Source organism: Tachyglossus aculeatus, chromosome 18 (genome assembly GCF_015852505.1).
Source record: "Tachyglossus aculeatus isolate mTacAcu1 chromosome 18, mTacAcu1.pri, whole genome shotgun sequence".
Lineage (NCBI taxonomy): Eukaryota > Metazoa > Chordata > Mammalia > Monotremata > Tachyglossidae > Tachyglossus > Tachyglossus aculeatus.
In genome coordinates, this window is record NC_052083.1 from 16,789,216 (window position 1) to 16,813,099 (window position 23,884).

The 23,884-nt window shown below is 41.2% G+C and overlaps 1 protein-coding gene across 1 annotated transcript in view; it reads right to left on the reverse strand.

The window, feature by feature from the left end:
- Nucleotides 1-23,884, reverse strand: part of ABCA13 (ATP binding cassette subfamily A member 13) — a 249,825-nt gene that overhangs the window by 18,249 nt on the left and 207,692 nt on the right. The window contains exons 55-58 of the mRNA XM_038760086.1: nucleotides 16,328-16,478; nucleotides 5,605-5,739; nucleotides 2,145-2,248; nucleotides 313-405 (exon numbers count right to left, since the gene is read on the reverse strand). Of these exons, the coding sequence (XP_038616014.1) occupies nucleotides 313-405; nucleotides 2,145-2,248; nucleotides 5,605-5,739; nucleotides 16,328-16,478 (483 nt within the window). The remainder of the gene's footprint in view (nucleotides 1-312; nucleotides 406-2,144; nucleotides 2,249-5,604; nucleotides 5,740-16,327; nucleotides 16,479-23,884) is intronic.

The window sequence follows — 23,884 nt, forward strand, 5'->3', positions numbered from 1 at the left end:
CAGTGACATTCAGTTACTGATTAGTTCATTTGCTAAGAGATCAAATTGGAAGGAAAGTGGTGATGAGCTCAAGTCTGCTTTATGAATGTGACAAGATCAGAAAAATAGTCCCATAGGGTCTGAAACCCAAGCTAAGGAATATTTAATATTTGATTTCCCAGGAACCAATGCAGTCTACTCTAATGAGGCAGAGAGAAAGTTGCAGAAATTGTCACAGTTACACATTATCAATTCTATTAAAATGCCAAGTTAATTCTTATGTAGGATTTAGTGATAACGGACCGGCTGTCTGAACACTGATATGCCCCGTACCTGTTTTTAATGTGCTGAGGAGAACCGAGACACTTGAAACTGCCATTGACCATAATCCCCAGCCTTGTGCACAATGCTTCGCACTCCTCCATGCTGATGAAAAGTGGGGAAGAGAGAGATCAACCACGTAACAAAGTTATATCATATCCATGGACAAGTGTCTAGGTTTAACTCTAAAGGGAAATCTGAGTTGTTTCAAGGAGATAGGTTAATAACGAACGAATTAATTAATCAATGATATTTACTGAGCACTGACTGTCTGCAGTGCCCTGGACTAAGTGCTTGGGAAAATTCAATAGAACAGAGTTGTTAGAGGCATTCCCTGCCTAGGAAGTTACAGGAAACTTTGCTAATCGTTCTCACTTTATTTTAGATTTTCAAGGGCAGGGGAAGTAAAAACAGTATTTGCATGTTCCCCTGCCATTTTGTTTGATTGACTGTAAGGTGTAGGGAGGTGGGAAATGAAGCAGAAGTACTGCAGAGGTTCTCTGAAGGCACCATGTAGCTGGGGTTGGAGGGAATGGGAGGCACAAAGCATCCAGTGGGATCGTTACCAGATCAGTTGCTTCTGGTTGCATGTTACATGGTCTATTGTTTTGGTGAATAGGAACACTGGCCATTATTCCCCAAGTGTAAAGCATAAAATTGCATATTCTAAATTGGGATTATTGGGCTTTCATTTAAGAAACAGCATGGCTTAGTGGAAAAAGCACGGGCCTGGGAGCCAGAAAGACCTGGTTTCTAATCCCACCTCTGCCACTTGTCTGCTGTATGACCTTTGGCAAGTCATTTATCTTCTCTGTGCCTCAGTTATGTCATCTGTAAAATGGTGATTAAGAGTGTGAGCCTCATGTGGGACAGGGGTTGTGTCCAATCTGATTAACTTGTATCTACCCCAGCATTTAGAATGGTGTTTGTCACAGAGAAAGCCCGTGACGAGTACCATAATTATTATAATTACTATTACACTCTCCCAAGGACTTAGTACAGTGTTCTGAACATAATAAGTGCTCAAAAAATAACATGGCTTGATTGACTGATTGACCACAACCTCAGAATTCTCGCTAGCCAAAGTCCTGCTGCTTAATAAATTGTTTAATAAATGTTTACGTGTCAACACTGGCTTAATTTATGCTGAATCAATATTAGCAATCTAACTCTTGCCCAACAGAATAATCAGTGCAAAACTAAGCAGTCGATCTGTTAAAACCCCTTCCACTTAAAGCCAGACTAATTGGGGTCGAAGTTCCCACCCCTGGATGGATTCCATGATATCCCTGAAAGTGGGCTCAGTTACGCAAATTGAAAAGGGTACAGGCATAGCTGAGCAGCAACTGAGAGTGTTTCAGGGCCATCTTTCTATAAAGTGTATAAAATGATAAATGTCCCAAGTAATGCTCGAAGGTCTCCACATCCTTTCCATTTCATCTGATTGAATCATCTAAGATATAAAAGAAGCAGCATGGCTTAGTGGAAAGAACCTGGGCTTAGGAGTCAGAGGTCGTGAGTTCTAATCCCGGCTCTGCCATTTATCAGCTGTGTGACTTTGGGCAAGTCACTTCACTTCTCTGTGCCTCAGTTCCCTCATCTGGAAAACGGGGATGAAGACTGTGAGCCCCACGTGGGACAACCTGATGACCTTGAATCTACCCCAGTGCTTAGAACAGTGCTTGACACATAGTAAGTGCTTAACAAAAATCATCATTATTATTATTATTATATAAGATTGCCTCATGGAACTTCAGTTTCCCCCTGATCCACTTCACCTCTTAAAGGGCAGGTGCACATAGGCTTATGGTCAAAATGATCTATCAAATAAGGCAACAAAATACCTGTGGGAGGTCAACACGGCAGCACAGCCTTCCCGAACTTCCTTCATGATGGTTTTCCACAGGTACCGCTTAGAGCATGGATCCAACCCGGAGCTGGGTTCATCCTGCCGTTAGAATGCAGGAAAACATGAGGCCCCCAACAAAATATGGATGGCAGAAAGTAGAAAACAGATTATCTTCATTAGGAGTGGGAGGAGGTGGCAGGAAGAGAATTCTCCGGATGGATGGAAACAAATCTTCAGAAACACGGAAGTTCTCCCCAAACTGACAGTGGGTGAACACGTTGGGAAATGACAAAACGGCAGGCTTGTCTATACACTCATTTTATGGTACTTGTTAAGTGGCCTATTGAGTTTCAGGCGCTGTACTAAATGCTGAGGTAACAGACACAGAGAAGTTAGGTAACTTGCCCAAGATCACACAGCTGGCAGATGTCAGAGCAGGGATTAGAACCCAGATCCTCTGACTCCCAGGCTCTTTCCTCTAGGCCAAGCTACTTCCCACTTGAGGGAACTCATGATTATTCACAGGCTAATGAACTAGTCTGTGAATTTTACAAGCTTGTGGAACGCTACAAATAACCCGCTAAGGGGTAGGGATAGATTGCTTTTTGAGGGAGCAAAAAGCAAGCAAACCCTTAATGGATGTAGTCTGAAGTTTCCCTTCCACCTGAGGGCTGGGGTTTTCAGAGGTTGGCCTCAAAGCTGAGATTATCTCCATTCACTATAGTGGCTTCCAGACACGACAGTACCTACATAACGCTGGGCAGGTTGTAGTGACTTGTTTATAAAATGACTTTCCCCGGATCAGTGATGAGCCAAAAAACCCAAGCAGCATGGCAAAGTGGATAGAGCATGGAACTGGGAGTCAGAAGAACATGGGTCCTAATCCTGGCTCTGCCACTTGTCTGCTGTGTGGTCTTGGACAAGTCACTTCACTTCTCTATGCCTCAGTTACCTCATCTGTAAAATGGGGATTAAGACTGTGAGCCCCATATGACTGCGTTCAACCCCAGTAGCTTGTATCCACCCCAGCACTCAGTACAGTCCCTGGCACATAGTAAGTACTTAACAAGTACCACAGTTATTATTATTATTATTATTAATATCCTGTGTACCTTTTTATTTCTCTTTATTCTTGAATTGTTAAATTCAACTTTTTATCACTGTTTTGGTTGAATTTTCTCTATGTCTGCCCTCCTCCATTTAGACGGCAAGCTCCTTGGGGGGTCAGAGAACTCGTTTTAATTAATACTAGGATCTAACACCTTCCATATCATTGTCCAAGTTAATTTTCCAGTAAGGAACTCTTCTTGCAAGAATTTAGTACGGTATTTTGCATACTTAAAGCGCTTAATGAAATATCACGGTTGATCGAAGCCACAATAAATGCTTCGTGGTGCTGATGCGGAAGGACCTTGGAAAAGTATCCCAAAGACTCAACCTTCATGAGAGCCTATAATATCTGGCTTAAATATAAACATTTTCAGAGACTCCATTCTAAAATGAACTACATATGACATTTTGTGTGAAAATTGACACGAAGTTACATTCACTTTCCTTGTGACAATGACTTGGGAATCCTTTTGAATGAAAGTCCGAATCCTTAACTTGCATTTAGTAACTGAGAAAAATCAACTTTTCACAGGCTTTTATTTATAATGTCTAGAGGCACAAATAAATAAGACTGAAGCACTCTTGGCAGAGGGACCAGATTTGGCTCATTTTACCTCCCTCTGTATATCAGCTAGACCTTGCGAGGCTTTAGGCCCAGCCCGCACCCTCCGCTCCTCTGCCGCCGCTAACCTCCTCACTGTGCCTCGTTCTCGCCTGTCCCGCCATCGACCCCCGGCCCACATCCTTCCCCTGGCCTGGAAAGCCCTCCCTCCACACATCCGCCAAGCTAGCTCTCTTCCTCCCTTCAAAGCCCTACTGAGAGCTCACCTCCTCCAGGAGGCCTTCCCACACTGAGCCCCCTTTTTCCTCTCCTCCTTCCCATCCCCCCTCCCTACCTCCTTCCCCTCACCACAGCACTTACATATATATTTGTACAGGTTTATTGCTCTATTTATTTTACTTGCACATATTTACTATTCTATTTACTTTGTTAATGATGTGCATATAGCTATAATTCTATTTATTTTGATGGTTTTGACACCTGTCTACATGTTTTGTTTTGTTGTCTGTCTCCCCCTTCTAGACTGTGAGTCCGTTGTTGGGTAGGGGCCGTCTCTATATGTTGCCGACTTGTACTTCACAAGAGCTTAGCACATCGCTCTGCCCACAGTAAGCAAGCACTCAATAAATACAACTGAATGAACTAATTAATTAATTACTCTCCCCATAATCAGAGTCCTTCTAAAATCACATCTCGTCTACGTGGACTTTCCCATTTTTCACCTCCCCGCCTCATACCACTCCATCTGCCACTTTTGCACTTTCAAACCACTTTTGTGTACTTATGCAACCCTGTAGCACTTATATACATATATTTATACTCTACTGTCACCACTACCCCTAATTGGTTTCAACGTCTATCTTCCCCTTTAGATTGTAAACTCTTTGAAGGCAGGAATCGTGCCTGCTAATTATATTGTACTTCCCCAAGAGCTTAATACAGTGCTTTGCACACAACAGGCATTCAGTAAATACTATCGATAGTTTGATGTCTTGTCTGAGTAATTCTGAAGAAAACGGTCCTTTTTTTTCCTTTTGTTCTCTTTTTACCAATTCATTTAGTTTCCAAATGAACTAACAGTGCAGTTCAAAGCACATGAATGGAAAGCACTTGATTCCATATTGGGTCTCACCAGTATTTCATCCAACCCAGCATTCTGTTTTTGACAGTGGCCCACACAACGTTTGGAGAGACACTAGTAATAGTAACTGTGGTATTTATAAAGCACATACTAAGTATTTGATAATGAGTTTCATAGGTGTACCTCAAAGCTATCTACATCATGGGATTTACTGCCAGTGGGGAGGGAGAGGGAGAATGAAGCAAATCTCATTTCCCCCAATTAGTCTCCCACCCCTTTCCATGCCCAGCCTCCTCAGATACTGAAAGGATCATTTTTCTTACAATAAAAAGGGACATTATGTCACCCGATGTTTCATCTGCTTCATTCCATTCCCCTCCCTCATTTCCTCCTCTTATTTTTCCCCAAGGTCTTTTCTTCAGTCTTTAAAGTTTTACAGCCAAATGGGCCTAAAAGAAGTGCTCCTCAGGAACTGCCTGTCTGGAAAAGATAGATGACAAAGTAGCTGTGGCAAACTCTGATGGGAAAATGCCAACTGTCAAGGAGGAAAGTTGGTCCCTTCTGGGAATTGAAGTCCAGGGTTCTTCTGCTTGTCCTTCCAAGGTTTCAAAATCAGCACTTTACAGAAAAAAAACAAACAAACAGAACTAAAGCTTGGGGGCTCACATTTGTAAGGAGTGATAACATTCACACTTCTCTCACCAGGAAGAGAATTTGGGGTTTCCCGATTAAGGCCAAGGCAGTGGAGAGTTTTCTCTTGGTGCCGCCACTGTAAGTCTTCACTGGGTTGTCCATGTGGCCATCGAGGTGCAGCCGACACACGAGGTCCCCGGCAACCTGAAGAAAGAAATTCTTGTTTGTGATCGCTTAGCTTCCCAGGGTTCCATGCACCTGAACTTTCCCACCCTTCAAGCCATCAGAGAACTGAATTCGATTCTTCTCGGCAAACGGCATACTCAGCCGTGGCAACCCTACTGTGTCACCTATGCTTCTGAGGCTTCACCCACAAAGTATTTAGTAATTCACTTCACCCTCTTCTCCCCACAGCATTTATGACCACCTCTTTAAAATCTATTGCTTACTACTGTCTGCAGTTTATTTTGGTGTCTTTCTCCCCCTCTTGATTATAAGTTCCCTGAGGGCAGGGATCCTTTCTATTTCCCATCTGTGTATTCTTTCCTAGGGCTTAGTACAGTGTTCTGCACAGAATAAGCCCTTAATACATTCTATTACTACTACTTACTCTGTGGCACTTTCCCAAGCAAAAGAGACGCAGGGTGAGCTAGTGGGTAGAGCACGGACCTGGGAATCAGAAGGATCTGGGTTCTAATCCTGCCATCGCCACTTGTCTGCTATGGGAACTTGGGCAAGTCACTTCACTTCTCTGTGTCTCAGTTACCTCATCTGTAAAATGGGGATTAAGACTAAGAGCCTCATGTAGGACACGGGCTGTGTTCAACTCAGTTACCTTGAATCTACCCCAGTGCTTAGTACAGTGTCTGGCACATACTAAGTGCTTAAAAATGCCATTATAAACATATAAATGTAAGTGCTTAGCAGTGCTTGGCACAGAATAGAACTCAATAAACACTTTAATTGAAATATGTTAACTTCCATCCACTTTACCCTGTCAATCTAAGGCACAGAGGGTGGAATGAATTTATCAAAGTCAACCTACTGCATTATAGAGCAGCAGAGCCAGGAAAAAAGCCAGATCCTTCTTAGTCAATAGGAAGACATATCCTTGGTAACTATTCGCTAAACAAGACAGTCTATCATAAGATATGCAGTTTGCTTAATCTATGTGGAAATATGGCTACCACAGAGTTATTCTATTAATGCAAAATAAAGACAGAGATAACCAGAGGGGAGAAAAAAAAACAAATAGGACAAGAGTGATTGATTTAAGGCAGCAAGCTCTCTAATTTGGAACAAAACCAAGAAGAATATAAATCACCAGAAAATCACTTTTAAATTACTTTGTTTTGCCTCATCGACATGACAATATAAAAAAGGCACAAATATACTCTTGCTCTCAATATATTCTGTTTTCCCCGTTAGCTCTGAGACTGCAATATACTTAACATTATCAGAGAGATTTTCATTTAGAAACTGTTTTTCTAAGAAGGCTGTGAGAAGGCTAAGAAGGCATGAGGTGGAATTTAGAAAGCTGATTTATAAGATGGAAAAGAGGTGCTAGAGATGCCACAGAAGTCAGTTGGAGAAAAATCAGATTTCAATGTTCCACTTTCCTCCAAGGAAAGTGAATCATGAACCTCTGTTAGCAGTCTAGAACAGAAATAAGGCCCAGTGTAATTTTCATTTCTTCAAAATATGGAGAAACAGATTCAGAGAGGCTGTCTGACACAGAGGTGACCAACCCTGGACTTTTTACACATTGACTGTTGCTTTGTTTTCATGTCAACATTTTCCTATTTATTGTCAAAGAAGTCCAGATTGGGTGTGTTCCCTTACCAATCAATCATTCAATCAATGGTATTTGATCTCACCCCTCCCAAACCCAGTCCTCCCTTTAACTTTTCCATCACTGTAGACCACACCATCATCCTCCTTTGTCTCACAGTCCCCATTACCCTGGCTTCATTTCTCTCATTCAACCTGCATATTCAATCTGACAACAAATCCTGTCAGTCTACCTTTTTTTATCTTTTTTTTATTGGCATTTAAGCACTTACATCAAGCATTGTTCTAGGCATTAATCCTATCCCGCCTTGATTACTGCATCAGCCTCCTTGTTGACCTGCCTGCTTCCTGTTTCTCCCCACTCCAGTCCACACTTCACTCTGCTGCCTGGATCATTTTTCAACAAAGCTGTTCAGTCCATGATTCTCCACTCTTTAAAAACCTCAAGTGGTCGCCCAGCCACCTCCACATCAAACAGATACTCCTTACCACAGGCTTTAAAGCTGTCAATTACCTTGCCCCCTCCTATCTTATCTCCCTGATTTCCTTCTACAACCCAGATCACACACCACACTCCTCTAATGCCCAACCTACTCACTGTACCTCCATCTCATCTGTCTCACTGCTGGCCTCTCTTTTAAATCCAGCTTCTGGCCTGAAACACCCTCCCATTTCATATCCGACAGACAATCACTCCCCCGACCTTCAAAGCCTTATTTAAAGAACATCTCCTCCAAGAGGCCTTCCCCGACTAAACTCTCATTTCCCCTTCTGCCTCCCTCTCTAGACTGTAAGCTTGTTTTGGGCAAGGTCTGTGGTGGGAAAGAAGGCCAGGGATGGGGTGATTAGAGGGAAGTGTTTAAGGGGACATGGTGTGGGTCTGTTAAGATGTTATATTCTACTCTCCCACGTACTCAGTACAGTGCTTTGCACACAGTAAGTGCTCAATAAATACAACTGACAAAAATGTATCTGCTATTTTCATTAGTTAATGCCATAGCCACTCCAAGTTTTATACATGGTTTCTTTTCCAGTTAGTACACTAGACAAAAATTAAGATTGTTTTAGATCACATACCGAAATATAATAGACTTAAATTAATTGCTATAGAATTCACTGTCAACATGTGGGATAATTTGATAATGAAGATGAATCTTAAAATTGTAAAGCTGCATGTCCTTCTACTATGAAGAGATATGGTAAACAACTATCCCTACTTTTTTTCCTGTAAGTTATTATTTTCAGGAACAGAAAATGAATTCAACTCTGCCAGGCATTTAATTTTCACTACTAATTATTTATGGCCTGGTAAAGAATGGGTTTGTTAAAAGTATGGCTCAAATAGATAATATTTACTTAGGCACTAACTCTGCAATCAAAACTTGCTTCTCTGTTTACATGCTAAAATTGAACATAAATTACCTTGGGCCTTGAAGCCAAGTAACTATGTTGCTGTTCAGAAGCAGCATGGCCTAATGGATAGAGCACAGGCCTGGGAGTTGAAAGGACCTGGGTTCTAATCCCAGCTTTTCTACTTTGTGACCTTGGGTAAATCACTTAACTTCTCTGTGCCTCAGGGATCTCGTCTATTAAATAGGGATTCAGACTGTAAATCCCATGTGAGAATGTGTCTGTGCTAGTTATATGGTTTTCTCCTAAGCGCTTAGTACAATGCTCTGTGCACATTAAGCACTCAATAAGCACAATTGAATAATTGATTGATCGGTATTTATTGAGCACTCCTACGTGCAGAGCACTGTATTCAAAGTCGAAAAACTCAGTGACAATGGAAAGGAGTTTTGGCTTGAAATGGAGGGAGGTGGAAGGCAATTGCAAGCATTTGGACCAGGCTGGGTGCTGTCTGGATGCTAAGGAAAAGGCCAAATAAGGAGACATTGTAAAGGAAGAACTGGCAGGATTTAACTGTTAGATCAATATAAAAGCTGAGAGACAAGAAGAATTCAGAAATGACTACAAGAGGATAGGCTCTTGGGGAAGCATGGGGATATTATAGACAGAGATGGGAAAGTTAGGAGGAGTCTGTATGTCAGTCAATCCAACTCACTGATTACATTTATTGAGCCCGTAGTGTGGCAAAGTAGTGTACTAAGCACTTGGGAAAATACCTAGAGCTGGTAGACATAAACCCTTCCCTCAAGGAGCTTAAAATCTCTGTGTGGGAAAGAGGAGTTCATCTGTTGAGTTTGAGGTATATGATTATCTTGCATCTACCCTGTGTTTCCACGGTGCCCATTAAAAAAACGAGGTAAAAGAGCATCTCAGGACACGTCCACAGTTAAAGGATGAGTGGAGGAAGTGGAGCAAGGGAGAGAGGCTGAGAAGGAGCAGTCAGAGAGGAAGGAAGAGAAGCAGTGTGTTATTTAACTTCTTTTTCCCTCAGTTTCCTCATCCGTGAAATGGGGATTAAGACTGTGAGCCCCATGTGGGCGATGGACTGTGTCCAATAATAATAATGATATTTTTAAGCGCTTACTATGTGCAAAGCACTGGGGAGGTTACAAGGTGATCAGGTTGTCCCACAGGGGGCTCATAGTCTTAATCCCCATTTTACAGATGAGGTAACGGAGGCACAGAGAAGTTAAGTGACTTGCCCAAAGTCACACAGCTGACAATTGGCAGAGCCGGAATTTGAACACAGGATCTGTGACTCCAAAGCCCGTGCTCTTTCCACTGAGCTATGCTGCTTCTCCGTCCAACGTGATTATCTTCTATCTACCCCAGTGCATAGGAGGTGCCTGGCATATAGTAAGTGCTTAACAAATGTTATTAAAAAAGAGAGAGAGAGAATATGTGTTTCACCAAAAGTGTTTCTAAGAGATGCAGATGATTAAAACCTTGCTTTTAATGACATCTTAAGTGGAAACAGAAACTTGCCTTTGTATTTTAATTTATTCAAATTGGCAGAAATCTGCTTGATGCAGAGCACCAGGTTGTTATTTCTTTTTTAACTGAGATTATAGTTCTTAGGTTGGGCTCTTGATTGGCTCAGGAGGCTACCTGATTGATAACTTCAGCCAAAGGTGGTGATTCCAATCTGCTCTTATCGTCAAGTATTTATTAGGATTTGCAAAGCTCTAGCAATATGTGGGAGAAACTTGTTCTTGATTTTGTTTTTCTTCTCTAGGGGCAATTTCGTTCATGAGATAATTATTCAACACCTGTTGTGATCTGGGAGAAGAAACTACTGCTAGTGGGTTATTATTAGATTCCCATTTGTTAATGCCAGATAGTTGTACCTGCTAGCCGCCACTGACACTGAGAATCGCCTTGCTGAAGTCAACTGTTGGAAGGTAAGTCGCTTGAGGGGTTTTTCTTACCTCATCCTTAATCAACCTGCCTAAATCAATCGAACAATTAAACTCTGTTTGTAAATAGGCTATTTAAAAAAAAGACAACTTTTCCTCATTCTGGTCCTCATTACTTAGAGACCTCCACATACTCCTGCCCCCCCTTCCACCGTGTTTGCTCCTTGCCCTCCTGAATTCCACCTCCTGAATTCCACCCCGCTTGCCTCTAAAGATGAAAACTTGTCCCTTCTTTCCCTGATTCCCACCTCCCCGGTTGCAGTGGTCTTTTTTGACCCCACATTTCCCTGTCCCCCAAAACAGCGGGGAACATCCCCTTGCCTTACCTCCTTCCCCTCCCCACAGCACCTGTATATATGTATATATGTTTGTACATATTTATTACTCTATTTATTTTACTTGTACATATTTATTCTATTTTATTTTGTTAATATGTTTTGTTTTATTGTCTGTCTCCCCCTTCTAGACTGTGAGCCAGCTGTTGAGTAGGGACTGTCTCTATACGTTGTCAACTTGTACTTCCCAAGCACTTAGTACAGTGCTCTGCACACAGTAAGCGCTCAATAAATACGATTGAATGAATCTGGCTCCACCCCCTCTATTCTCACCAAGTTTTGGGAAGGGAAGAGTGGTGAGGCTTAGGACCATCTGGTAGAGCTGGTGAGCTTTAGGTTTGGAGGCTGGAAAACTGGTGCTCTAGAGAGATGGGTCACGGAACAAGCCTTTTAAAAATCACAGTGTAAAACAAAGGTGAAGGTGGAGGTGACCAGTAGTGGGGGAAGAACATGGCAAATGAAAAAAAAAGTGTGTACCTGTAATAGTTGATGGCAACAAGAAGGTTCTCTATGCTATTAATAGTGATACTTATAATAATAATAATAATTGTGGTATTTGTTAAGCACTTCCTATGTGCCAGGAACTGTACTAAGCGCTGGGGTGGATATAAGCGTATCAGGTTGGACACAGTCCTTGTCCCACATGGGACTCACAGTCTCAATCCCCATTTTACAGATGAGGTAACTGAGGCCCAGAGAAGTGAAGTGACTTGCCCAAGTTCACACAGCAGACAAGTGACAGAGCTGGGATTAGAACCCATGACTTTAAGACTCCCAGGCTGATGCTCTATCCACTATGCCATGCTGCTCCTGTTAAGTGCTTACTGTGTACTATAAAATGTACTAAACTACACAATAATCAGATTGGACACAGTCCCTGTCCCTCAATGAGGGCATAGATCATGTCCCTCCAAGTGTCTAGTACAGTACTTTGACCCAGGAACTTAATAAATACTACTGAGTTGCCCACTTAATATTTTTTCTCCCAATCTTTTCAACTTTGTGAAGTGGTTTCCCAGCTTTCTCTCATCCTTAGAAATCAGATCCACTGAATAGCTAAATTACTCTCCTGCATTGCATAGCATGTTACCCACCTAATGCTGGTTAACTCTGTTAGCAGGTTAGAGCTACAATCTCCTTGTTTTGAATGATAACAAGGTAGTTTCCACACTGGGCACGTGTGCTTTCTTACTGATTGCTGATTACGGTAGGGAGGGAAATTAAACTAGATTATACCTATTGCCTAAGGAAATGAACAGGCAGTGATTCTTAGTTAAAAAGCATTCCCCAGAGGGAAAGCTCCTCCACCATTCAATAATATACTAGAATACTATGAGCAAATAGCAATGTTATTTGGAAATTATTTGCAGTTTTAATGAAATTAGGGGAATTTCTAATGTGCCTGTTAAAAGCTATTCTAATTAATTGTGGTATACAGTGAAGGTGTGAAAAAAAGGTCATTTTTTAGTAGTGACAGGAAATTATTGCCTTAGTCGAATAACAATGATCTCCTAATACATTTCTTTTCCAGCAAAAGGACTTGCTCAGTGAGTTTGCAGAACATCAGACTTCCTTAATCAAAAATAATGAGAAGGTCTGACAATAATAAACACCTAATGAAAGCCTTGGTGAACAATTAGACCCAGATTCTAAATATCTCCTTAAAGTGGGAAAGGAGATAATTTGCACAGTGGCAGACATCATCCCACGACCCTGAGAGGTCATTTTCAGATGGGGATGTATCAGTGAGGGTAAGAAAGGCAACCTGTCACAGGCCAAGACCCCTAACTGACCCATTTTACCGTAAATGAAATGCACAGGGGAGAAATGAGCATTGGCTGAATACTGTTAAAACTATTATGTTTAATGTTGATGAGCCTCAAGTGTTTTTGTCAGTAGTTCAGTTTGCATAAACTCCACATTAGTCACACATTTTCACACATTAAGTATGCCTCAAAGAAGACTTGAGGAATCCTTCATCCCCTCCCAGTGAGTGGGGAATGGCATGAACCAGAACTGCTCTTCCAGGAAATTCCGACTACTGCCAAGTGCTTTCCTTCCATCTATCTCCTCAAGAATAACTCCTCTTTAACTCTACCTTTCCATGGAATCAGAAAACACTCCCTCTGTTAATTTATATTAATAAATCTTCTGTTACAAGCTTTGACCCTTCAATAATAGCACACACGCACACGTCCATAATAACAATAATTAGTAGTAGTAGTAGTAGTGTAATGTTATAGTACTCATGAAGCAGCGTGGCTTAGTGGAAAGAGCACGGGCTTGGAAGTCAGAGGATGTGGATTCTAATCTCAGCTCCGTCACTTGTCCGTTGTATGACCTTGGACTAGCCACTTAACTTCTCTGGCCCTCAGTTACCTCATCTGTAAAATGGGAACTAAGACTATGAGCCTCACGTGGGACAACCTGATTACCTTGTATCTACCTCAGCGCTTACAACAGTACTTAGCACATAGTAAGTGCTTAACAAATACCATTATCATTATTATTATTATGCACTTATTATGTGCCAAGCACCATACTAAGCACTGGGATAGGTACAAGTTATTCAGGTTGGTCACAGTCCCTGTCCCATATGGGACACACAATCTAAGTAGGAGGGAATAAGGTTTAATCCTCATTCATTCATTCATTCAATTATATTTATTGAATGCTTACTGTGTGCAGAGTACTGTACTAAGCACTTGGGAAGTACAAGGTGGCAACATATAGAGACGGTCCCTACCCAACAACAGGCTCGTAGATGAAAGAACTAAGGCACAGAAAAGTTAAGTGACTTGCCCAAGGTGACACAGCGGACAAACAGTGGACCCGGGATTGGAACCCAGGTCCCCTGACTCCCAAGTTGTTTCACTTCCAGTTCCTCTGACTCTTATCCTAGTGCTCTTTCTACTGCTTCCATAGTCCTGAACTTAAAAAAAGAAAATTGCATTGTGATTAATCAAATCAATATTCATTCATTTATTCATATTTATTAAGATTGCATGTTAAGCACTTACTATATGTGAAGCACTATTCTAAGTGCTGGGGGGGGATACAAGGTGATCAGGTTGTCCCACGTGGGGCTCACAGTCTTAATCCCCATTTTACAGATGAGGTAACTGAGGCCCAGAGAAGTTAAGTGACTTGCCCAAAGTCACACAGCTGACAAGTGGTGGAGCTGGAATTAGAACCCATGTCCTCTGGCTCCCAAGCCCGTGTTCTTTCCACTGAGCCATGCTGCTTTTCTTGAGTGTTTGAGCGCATAGTGTGTACAGAGCACTGTATTAAGTATTGAGCAACAAAGAGAGACAATCAGTGCCCACAATGGGCTCACAGTCTACAAGGAGGGAGACAGTCATCAAAACAAGTAAACAGGCATCATTGTTGGGTAGGGACTGTCTCTATATGTTGCCCATTTATACTTCCCAAGTGCTTAGTACAGTGCTCTGCACACAGTAAGTGCTCAATAAATACGATTGACTGAATGAATCAATCAGTATAAATAAGTAGAATTATAGCATTTATTGATGCTGAGATAAAAAACTAGGAGCACACATCCCTGTCCTCTCGCGGCATGCTCGTAACCTTCACCTGACATCCTGGGATCCTACTCTGGACATCCTGTGTCCCTGTTCCTGACTTGCCTCGTGCCTAGCTGGTGGCCGGGATTTAATTAATCGTATGTATTGAGCGTTTACTGTGTGCAGAGGACTATACTCACAGCTTGGGAGAGTACAGTATAACAGAGTTGATAGACAAATTCCCTGCCAACAATGAGCTTACAGTCTAGAGAGGGAGACAGACATGAATATAAATGAATAATTTACAGATATGTATTGATTTGCTCCGTTTGTTCTTCCCACCTCCCAGCCCGGCAGCACTTACATACACATCTGTAATTTATTTATTTATATTTAGATTAATGTCTGTCTCCCCAGATGGAGGAAATGTAGGCAGGAAATGTGTCTGCTTATTGTTGTATTGCACTCTCCCAAGTGTTTAGTACAGTGCTCTGCACACCGTGAGCTCTTAATACATACAGGCAAAGGGCAGATTTTGTGATGTTAAGGTGCCCCAGTGGGCACTTTGGCTTCTCTTTCCACCAGACTGCAGAATGAAGCCACCAAGCGATGCCTTCCAGAGAAACCATTTACAACCCCTACTGCTTTCCCATCTTGAGAATAAGAAGTCCAGTTTCCCACATGCCTTGTGCCCATGAGGCTGTGAGGAGGCACATCATTTCTCTGTGCCTCAGTAACCTCATCTGTAAAATGGGGATTGAGACTGTGAGCCCCATGTGGGACAGGGACTGTGTCCAACCTGATTTCCTTGTATCTACCCCAGTGCTTAGAACACTGCCAAGTGCTTAGAACAGTTCCTGGCACATAGTAAGTACTTAACAAATACAATAGTTATTATTATTATTATTATGTTGCTTTGTTTTACATTATTTTATCTTTTCTGTTGCTAAAATCCTTCATTACCTAATTTTTAGATTGTGAGTCTCTGAAGGGCCTGGGATCATGACTATTTCTCACCTACATATTTTTTCCTAGTGCTTAGTGCAATGTTCAGCACACAGTAAACTCTTAAAAACATACTACTATTATTGTTAATAATAGTGATATTATTAATAATGATAATTGAATTGATCACCTAGTTATTATAGGGTATAATAGAATAAGTAGACAAGGTTCCTGAACTCAAAGGAGCTTACAAATAGCATGGAAGACAGACTTTTAAAATTGATTACAGAGAGGAGGAAATAATAGCATATGAGAATATGAATAATAATAATAACGGTATTTGTTAAGCACTTACTATATGCCAGACACTGTACCAAGCGCTGGGGTAGATTCCAGTCAGGTTGGACACAGTCCCTGTCCCACAAAGGGCTTGCAGTCTTAATCCCCATTTTACAGATGAGGTAACTGAGGCACAGAGAAGCAAAGTGACTTGCCCAAGGTCACACAGCAGACAAATGGCAGCAGGATTAGAACCCAGGTCTTTCTGACTATCAGGCCATACTTTATCCTCTAGGCCACTAGTTACATGTTCAAGTAGGGGAGTGAATACCCAAGGTTTAGATGGTATGGAGGTTCTGAAGCCAAAGTAAGGAAGAATATGAGACGGAAAGATTAGAAATTAATTCATTTTCAATGTCCCATACCTCTCGGAGTTTTTTCCTCACTTCTGATGTGATTATACTACAAAATATCTTTACCTGAAATCAGTGATTTCTATTCTTGAACATAAAAATCTTGGTGAATTGAAGGTTGGCCATGATGTAAGTTTTAATCCATTCTCTAGCTCATGGAAAGTCCAAAGGATACCTACCTGATAGATATATTGCTTTGGAACCCCACGCAGACTGCAGTAATAATAAAGGTGTTCCCAACCCGTCAGCAGCTCATCCAGGGCATCTTTCTGTGGGCAGTAGCCAATCAGAATGCCTGCAGCATTGGCAGAGGATACATCCATCTCATCTCTATTGAAAAGAAAAGCCCAAAGTGAAAAAAGGGTCATCTCTGAAACCACACCGTTAATAAAAATTAATAATAATAATAGTAATTATGGTACTTATGAAACACTTGTTATGTGCCAAGAACTTTTCTAAGCACCGGGGTAGATACAGATTAATCAGGTTGGGCACAGTGCATGTCCCAAATTAGGTTCACACTGTTAATCCCCATTTTTTTTTTTTTACAGATGAGGTAGCTGAAGCCCTGAGAAGTGAAGTGATTTACCCAAGGTAACACAGAAGACAAGCAGCGGAGCTGGCACTGGAACCCATGACCTTCTGTCTCCCGGGTCTGTGCTCTATTCACTACACCATGCTGCTTCATCACCATAATAAAAAAGCGTTTTCTGCATATCTTGATCTATTTCTCAATAAGGAACATGTCCCATACAGGAAGTTAAGCCTTGAGATTCAGCTGCCTTCACAGAAACTAATTAATCATGTTTGAAAACTTCCCTCACCACACAGACACAGCTCAACCACAGCCCTAATTGGTCAAAATACTGTCAATCAATCAAATTTATTGAGTACGTACCATGTGCAGAGCACTATGCTATTTGAGAGAGTAAAATATACACAGAGTTGGTAGACGTTTCCTGCCCACGAGTGATCATCTGTCGTCCAGGCCAGAGGCAGGATGTGGCCAAGAGATCGGCAGCAATCAGTTGTCAATTGTCAGTAAATATTGTTGATCAATATGGGGTGGGATGGGTGGGGAGGGGAACGGAACACATGTGGGAAATGGAATTCTCCTCACCGCACCCCTAAACACCATTTAGAAAGTGAGAAAAATGTTCAATCTGATTGTTTCATTGTTTTTTCTTCTAGCTCAATTTTGGACAAGACAGAGATTTAATTTTAGATATTCCAGTTTAATAATATTTGTAAAGCACTTACTATTTGCCAAACACAGTAACAGTTACAAGTTGATCATGTCAGACACAGTCTCTGTCTTATATGGGATTTAATTGCATCCTTTATTCATCCCTCCCTCAACTCCACAGCGTTCATGTACATCTCCATAATTCATTTTTTTATTTTTAATGTCTGTCTCCCCTGCTAGAATATTAATAATAATGATGGTATTTGTTAGGCACTTAGTAGGTGTCAAGCACTGTTCTGAGAGCTGGGGTAGATACAAGGTAATTGGGTTGGACAGAGTGTCTGTCCCACATGGGACTCACGATCTTAATCCCCATTTTATAGATTAGGGAACTAAGGCACAGAGAAATGAAGTGACTTGATCAAGGTCACGCAGCAAACAAGTGGCAGAACCAGGATTAAAAACCAGGTCCTTATGACTCTCACTGCTCTGTTCACTAGGCCAAGCTGCTTCTCGTGGTGGACAGGGAACATGTCTACCAACCCTGTTCTATTGTACTCTCCCTAGTACTCATGACAGTGCTCTGCACACAGGAAGTGCTCAATAAATTCGATTGATGGATTGATTACTTGGGAATGGCCAAGGATCTCTGAATCTTCCTCCACTGAGTGACCTCTGTCAGAGGAAGTGGTGGCCTGACCACACATGATGACCACAGATCCCATACATGGCTCAGTGGAAAGAGCCTGGGCTTTGGAGTCAGAGGTCATGGGTTCAAATCCTGGCTCCGCCAAGTGTCAGCTGTGTGACTTTGGACAAGTCACTTAACTTCTCTGTGCCTCAGTTACCTCATCTGCAAAATGGGGATGAAGACTGTGAGTCCCCCATGGGACAACCTGATCACCTTGTAACCTCCCCAGCACTTAGAACAGTGTTTTGCACATAGTAAGCACTTAATAAATGCCATTAAAAAATCACTCAAAGGCATTACTTTTATTTTTTTATGATATTTGTTAAGCACTTTGGGCCATGCATTGTTTATTGAGTGCTACTGTGTGCCAAGAAGATGCTTGGGAGAGTCCTATACAGTAGAGTAGGTAAACACATTCTCTAACCACAAGGATGGGATAAATCAGCAGAGCTTTTGATGATCAGCCATTGAAAAAAGTAGTCAAATCTCTATGACATATAGAACTTAAGGATGAGTTGCTACATGCTCTGCACACAGTAAGCACTCAATAAATACGATTGAATGAATGAATGAATATCCCAATGGGCTCCATGACAAATCCCGAGATCGGTCTCTGTTTTCTACGAGGCCATAGACAAGGGCTGGCTGGTACTCATATAATTATGTTTGTACCCCAATAATGTCATTCTTTTTAATTACTCTAAATTAAATGGGATTTACATAGTCCTTTTCTAAATAGATTCACATTGATTTCTTATAGAGTTGTTAATAACTGGTTCGGCGATACAGGGGTAATCAGTGTGATCAGTGGAAAATAAAAGATCAAAGCAACTAAACAATTCTTATGACATGCCTGATGGTGCATTAGGTATATTTATTCTCACATTTTCCATACTAATGATCAGAATAATGATTTTTACAATCTTTATCAGTCCACTTCAGGTCACAGAACTCGAGAGCCGGAATGTTGTTAATCTATATGACATTTTCCAGTTAAAAGTAACATTAAAAAAGACATTACTAGAAGAAACTTCTGCATAAAGACAAAGCCTCACTTTTCATCTCCCACACCCTTCTGTGTCACCCTGACTTGCTCCCTTTGCTCTCCTCCCCGCACTCCACAGCACTTATGTACATAACTGTAATTTTGTTTATTTGTATTAATGTCTGTATCTCCACTTCTAGACTGTAAGCTCATTGTGAACAGGGAATGTCACTTTTTATTATACACTGTATTTTCCCAAGCACTTAGTCAGTGCTCTGCACACAGTATGAATGAATGAATGACAGTCTTGGCTTTGGGGTGTTTCAAGTAACAATGAACTGCACACAACAAAATTTTAAAATTGTTTATCCTGTTCCACCTCTCAATACCCCAGTTTTGACTTTTCAATACTAGCTTCCTTTATGACATTATCAATGAAGCAATCAATCAGTGGAATCTACTAAGCACTTGGTTGTGCAAAGCACTGTACTAAGCACTTAGGAGAGTCTGATTCAATAGAGAAGGTAAACATGATCCTTACCCCCAAGAAGCTTACTTGGGCATGGGTCATTCACAAGAAATTGCAGGGAAATGGAGAAACAATTTTAAAAACTTCATGGGGGGGTGACAGTGGTCTAGATGTTAAAGAAGGGGGCTGTGATGGGTCATAGGCAGAGCAGGGGTGGCCAGGGGAGAAAAGGAGCATGGGGAGATCACCAGGTGGGGTCACCATGGAGGGCTGAAATGTCCATTTTGCTTCCAAAAAGGTAAAACATGGCTGTATTTTGATAGGAACTCTCATTAATGCTACATTAAAACATTAATCATCCATAATTGAGTAATAATAATAGTGATAATTCTGGTATTTAATAATAATGGTATGTGTTAAGCACTCACTATGTGCCAGGCACTGTACTAAGCACTAGGTTGGATACAAATTGGGTTGGACACAGTCCCTGTCCCACAAGGGGGCTTACTGTCTTAATTCCCATTTTACAGATGAAGTCACTGAGGCACAGAGAAGTTAATTGACTGGCCCAAGGGCATACTGCAGTCAAGTGGCAGAGCCGGGATTAGAAAGCAGGTCCATCTGGCTCCCAGGCCCGCACTCTTTCCACTAAGCCATGCTGCTTCGCAGGTCATGCTGCTCATAATTTATCAATTCTGAGTAATTTGGGTGAAAATGGGGGATCCTATCTTGAATGAGGAACCAATCCTCTGCTTATAACATTGTTCTTGTGAGAAAATGTGCTCCAACGTAGAATGCTTTGACTTCAGAGGCAGTTTCTTGGGAGCGAATTTTGTCTTAACCCCAAGGACTACCTAATTTAACTTCCTGACTCAGGTCAGAGAAAGTTCAAATTGGACTCCCTTTCGTGCCCTGCAGTGAAATTAACTAGATGTCCCTTTCCATTTGGTCATAGATTTTCATATCAGCAAACATTTTAAAAATCTCCCACAACTGAAAAACTTTATTTTACCCACACACAGATCCCACTGTGTAAGGAATCATGAATTTATTCATTAGATTAAATGTTATCCCTCCTACTTAAACTGTGAGTGCCATACAGAAAAGCAGCATGGCTCAGTGGAAAAAGCCCAGGCTTGGGAGACAGAGGTGATGTGGGACAGAGACTGTGTCAAACCTAATAATAATAATTATGGTGTTTGTTAAGTGCTTACTATGTGCCAGGCACTGTTTTAAGCACTGGGATGGATTCAAGTGAATCAGGTTGGACACAGTCCCTATCCCATGTGGGACTCACAGTCTCAATCCCCCTTTTACAGATGAGGTAATTGAGGCACAAAGGACCTAAGTGACTTCTCCAAGGTCACACAGCAGACGAGTGATAGAGCCAGGATCAGAACCCATCACCTTCTGACCCTCAGGCCTGTGCTCTATCCACTAAGCCAAGCTGCTTCTCTAATACATAGAGTAGATATAGATGATAGCTTACAAGGAGTTTACAAACTAGTGGAGGAGACAGCCATGGAACTAAATGAAAAAGGATATATTTTGGATTTTGGATTTGCTTCATAAGTGCTGTGGGATCAGGAGATATATGAATAACAAAGTGCTAAAAGGGAAAAGGCCCAAGTGTATAGGTGACAGAGGGAAGGGCTTAGGCAGGGAAGGTCTTTTGGGTTTTAGTAGGGCTTAAAGATGAAGAAAGAAGTGGTTCATCAGCTAAGAAATACTCAGAGGAGTTTCAAGCCAGAAGAAGGATGTAGGCTAGAGGTCAGTGGATGACAAAAATGAGGTTGAGGTACAGTGAGAAGGTTAGAGTTAGAGGAGTAAAGTGTGCAGATTGGATGGACGTTGGGTATCTGCAAAGTTAGGTAGGAGGAAGAGAGACGACTGAGTGCTTTGAAGCTAAAAGTAAGGAATTAACATTTGGCATTTTTCCACCCCCACCTACCCAATTCCCCTTCCTTCTAGTTAAGGGCTTTTCTTCATCCATCCATGAAGAGAGGGGAGATACAGACTGAATGGTATCTCAGAAAAATGATCTGAGCAGCAGAGTGAAGTATGAACTGGAGTTGAAAGAGACAGGAGGCAGGGAGTTCAGCAAGGAGGCTAATGTAGTATTCAAGGTGGGATGTGCTAAGTGTTTAGATTAGCATGGTAGCAGTTGGGATGAAGTGGAAGGGGAGGATTCTAGAGAGGTCAAGAAGGTAGAACTAATTGGATCTACTGAAAGACTTATATGTGGATTGAATGAGAGGTGAGTCTATCATATTGCATAACCCAAGTGCTTTGTAGCATGCTTAGCACACATTAAGTGCTCAATAAATACTTTCGATGGAAAGTCATCACTACATGTTCAGTGAATAGATCTGAAAGCAGAGAGGAGTCCAAAGTAGAAGAACATGGGAGAAAATTCCCAAACCAGAGGTCGAGGAAAGGAAACAAGGGAAGACGTGATGGGGAGGATGGATGAAGAAAAGCCCTTAATCTAGAAGGAAGGGGAGTTGGGTGGGTGGGGGTGGAAAAATGCCAAATGTGATTTGCTGTAGGTCCAGGGAGCCAAGACAGGCTTCCAAGGGAAGAACCCAAAATGCTCCGAAAGCTGACAACACGGTGTAGGCTGAGATCAAGGAAGAAGGCAGGTGAATGCTGCAAGAAAGCTTCTACCTGAGGAAGGGAGTGAGGGGGAGAAGAAAGTGGGAAAGAGAAGTTTTTGAAAGGGAACAGAAAAATCTGGGAACTAGTCAGAAAACATCAAACAGAAGCAAAAACCCAAGGGATAATAACAGAGGTATAGGGTGAGGAAAAAGCCAAGAACTTGATTAATCTATCTGTAGCTAATCAATTTTGAAAAACCTCCAGATATAGATAATCTGTCTCATAGTTTGGATAATATGGAGTTCATTCCATACTGGATATTGTATGAGCTGTCAGAAGTCTGGCCGACAATCCCCGTTGAAACATGATTTTTATTTCTATTTGAATTCTGGATCTGATGATATAAAATTTTACTATAAGTCACTATCTGGAAGAGCTGATAATTTTCTATATAGAGTTAATCAATTCTGAGGACCCATCATGATTTGTCTTTATCTTAAGCTCCTATTTATCATCACAGCTCAAATTCAGTTCCAAGTTGTCTTTCTCTTCTCATTTAAATCTTTTGCTATTTGGGGAAAGGAATCCATCAGTACAACTGTTGCCCAGAAAGTATCCTCGAGATTCTCAGTTTCTGTAAGTGGTAATCTGTTAGATACAGCACCTTGGCTGTGATTCTTGAAAAAAAATATTGGCATCCACTACTGCCTTAATAAGTTTCCTTTATTAGATTTTAAGATCCTTGAGGATAAGGAATGTATAACTTGTTTTGTAGTTTCACAAGCACTTAGTTTAGTATTTTGCACTCAGTAGACAGTCAATAAAAATAAAATTGTTTGATTGATGTTCTTATACCTGCCCACAGAATTTATGAATATGGACATTTTACAGTATCTCTATTTATTTTCATCACTGTATTTGCAATTTTACGTGTATCTCTCCAATTAGAATGCAAGCTTCTTGTGAAAAGGGAAAGTGTCACGTGACTGTTTTGTACTTCCCAAGACATTGCACCCAATGGGAGTTCACTAAATGTTATTATTATTAGTAGCAGTACTACTAATACTACTAGTACTACTGCTAGTAGTAATAATAATAGTAGTAGTAATACTAGTTGCATCACTAGTACTACTACTACTAGTTCCAGGTAACTGAGTTGAAAACATGACCCTGACTTTTTCTCCAAATATTAAAGTTGGTCATTCATTTTGGAAAGCTCCAGAATGAATGTGATCACAAGTGAAAATCTGTAGGTGTATGGCATATGCCTTCAGAGAACAATTACCCCAACACACGCTTACACACACATACTACAAAACAAACTCAAGATTGATCAGGCATCATATCTATCAATTCTTTGGTATTCTCCAAAGTACTTTGAACAGTACTCTGCATACAGTAAGTGCTCAATAAATACCATTTATTGATTCACACACACACACACACACACACACACACACACACACGCAAAACAAGAGAGAATAGTGACAATGATAACTAAAATATAAAGGCCCAAAATATACCATCTAGCCACTGAACAAACCTAACTGTTCAAAAATAAGCTAAGCAACAAAATCCATGATGCTTTTGCTCAAAGTACCACCTGAATCAAACCTATAACATTTAATATATCCTCATTTTTAAGCTAAGGAACAGAGAAAAGCATGATAAAAGTGCATTCGTTCTCTAAAAGAAACAGGCTGTGCTAGTTCAATTGCCTATGATGGTGCCAAATATTTAGTACTTAATCTGGATATCTTTGACATCATGTTCCCAAAAAATGATTCGAGACTTGTCAGTGTCAGAC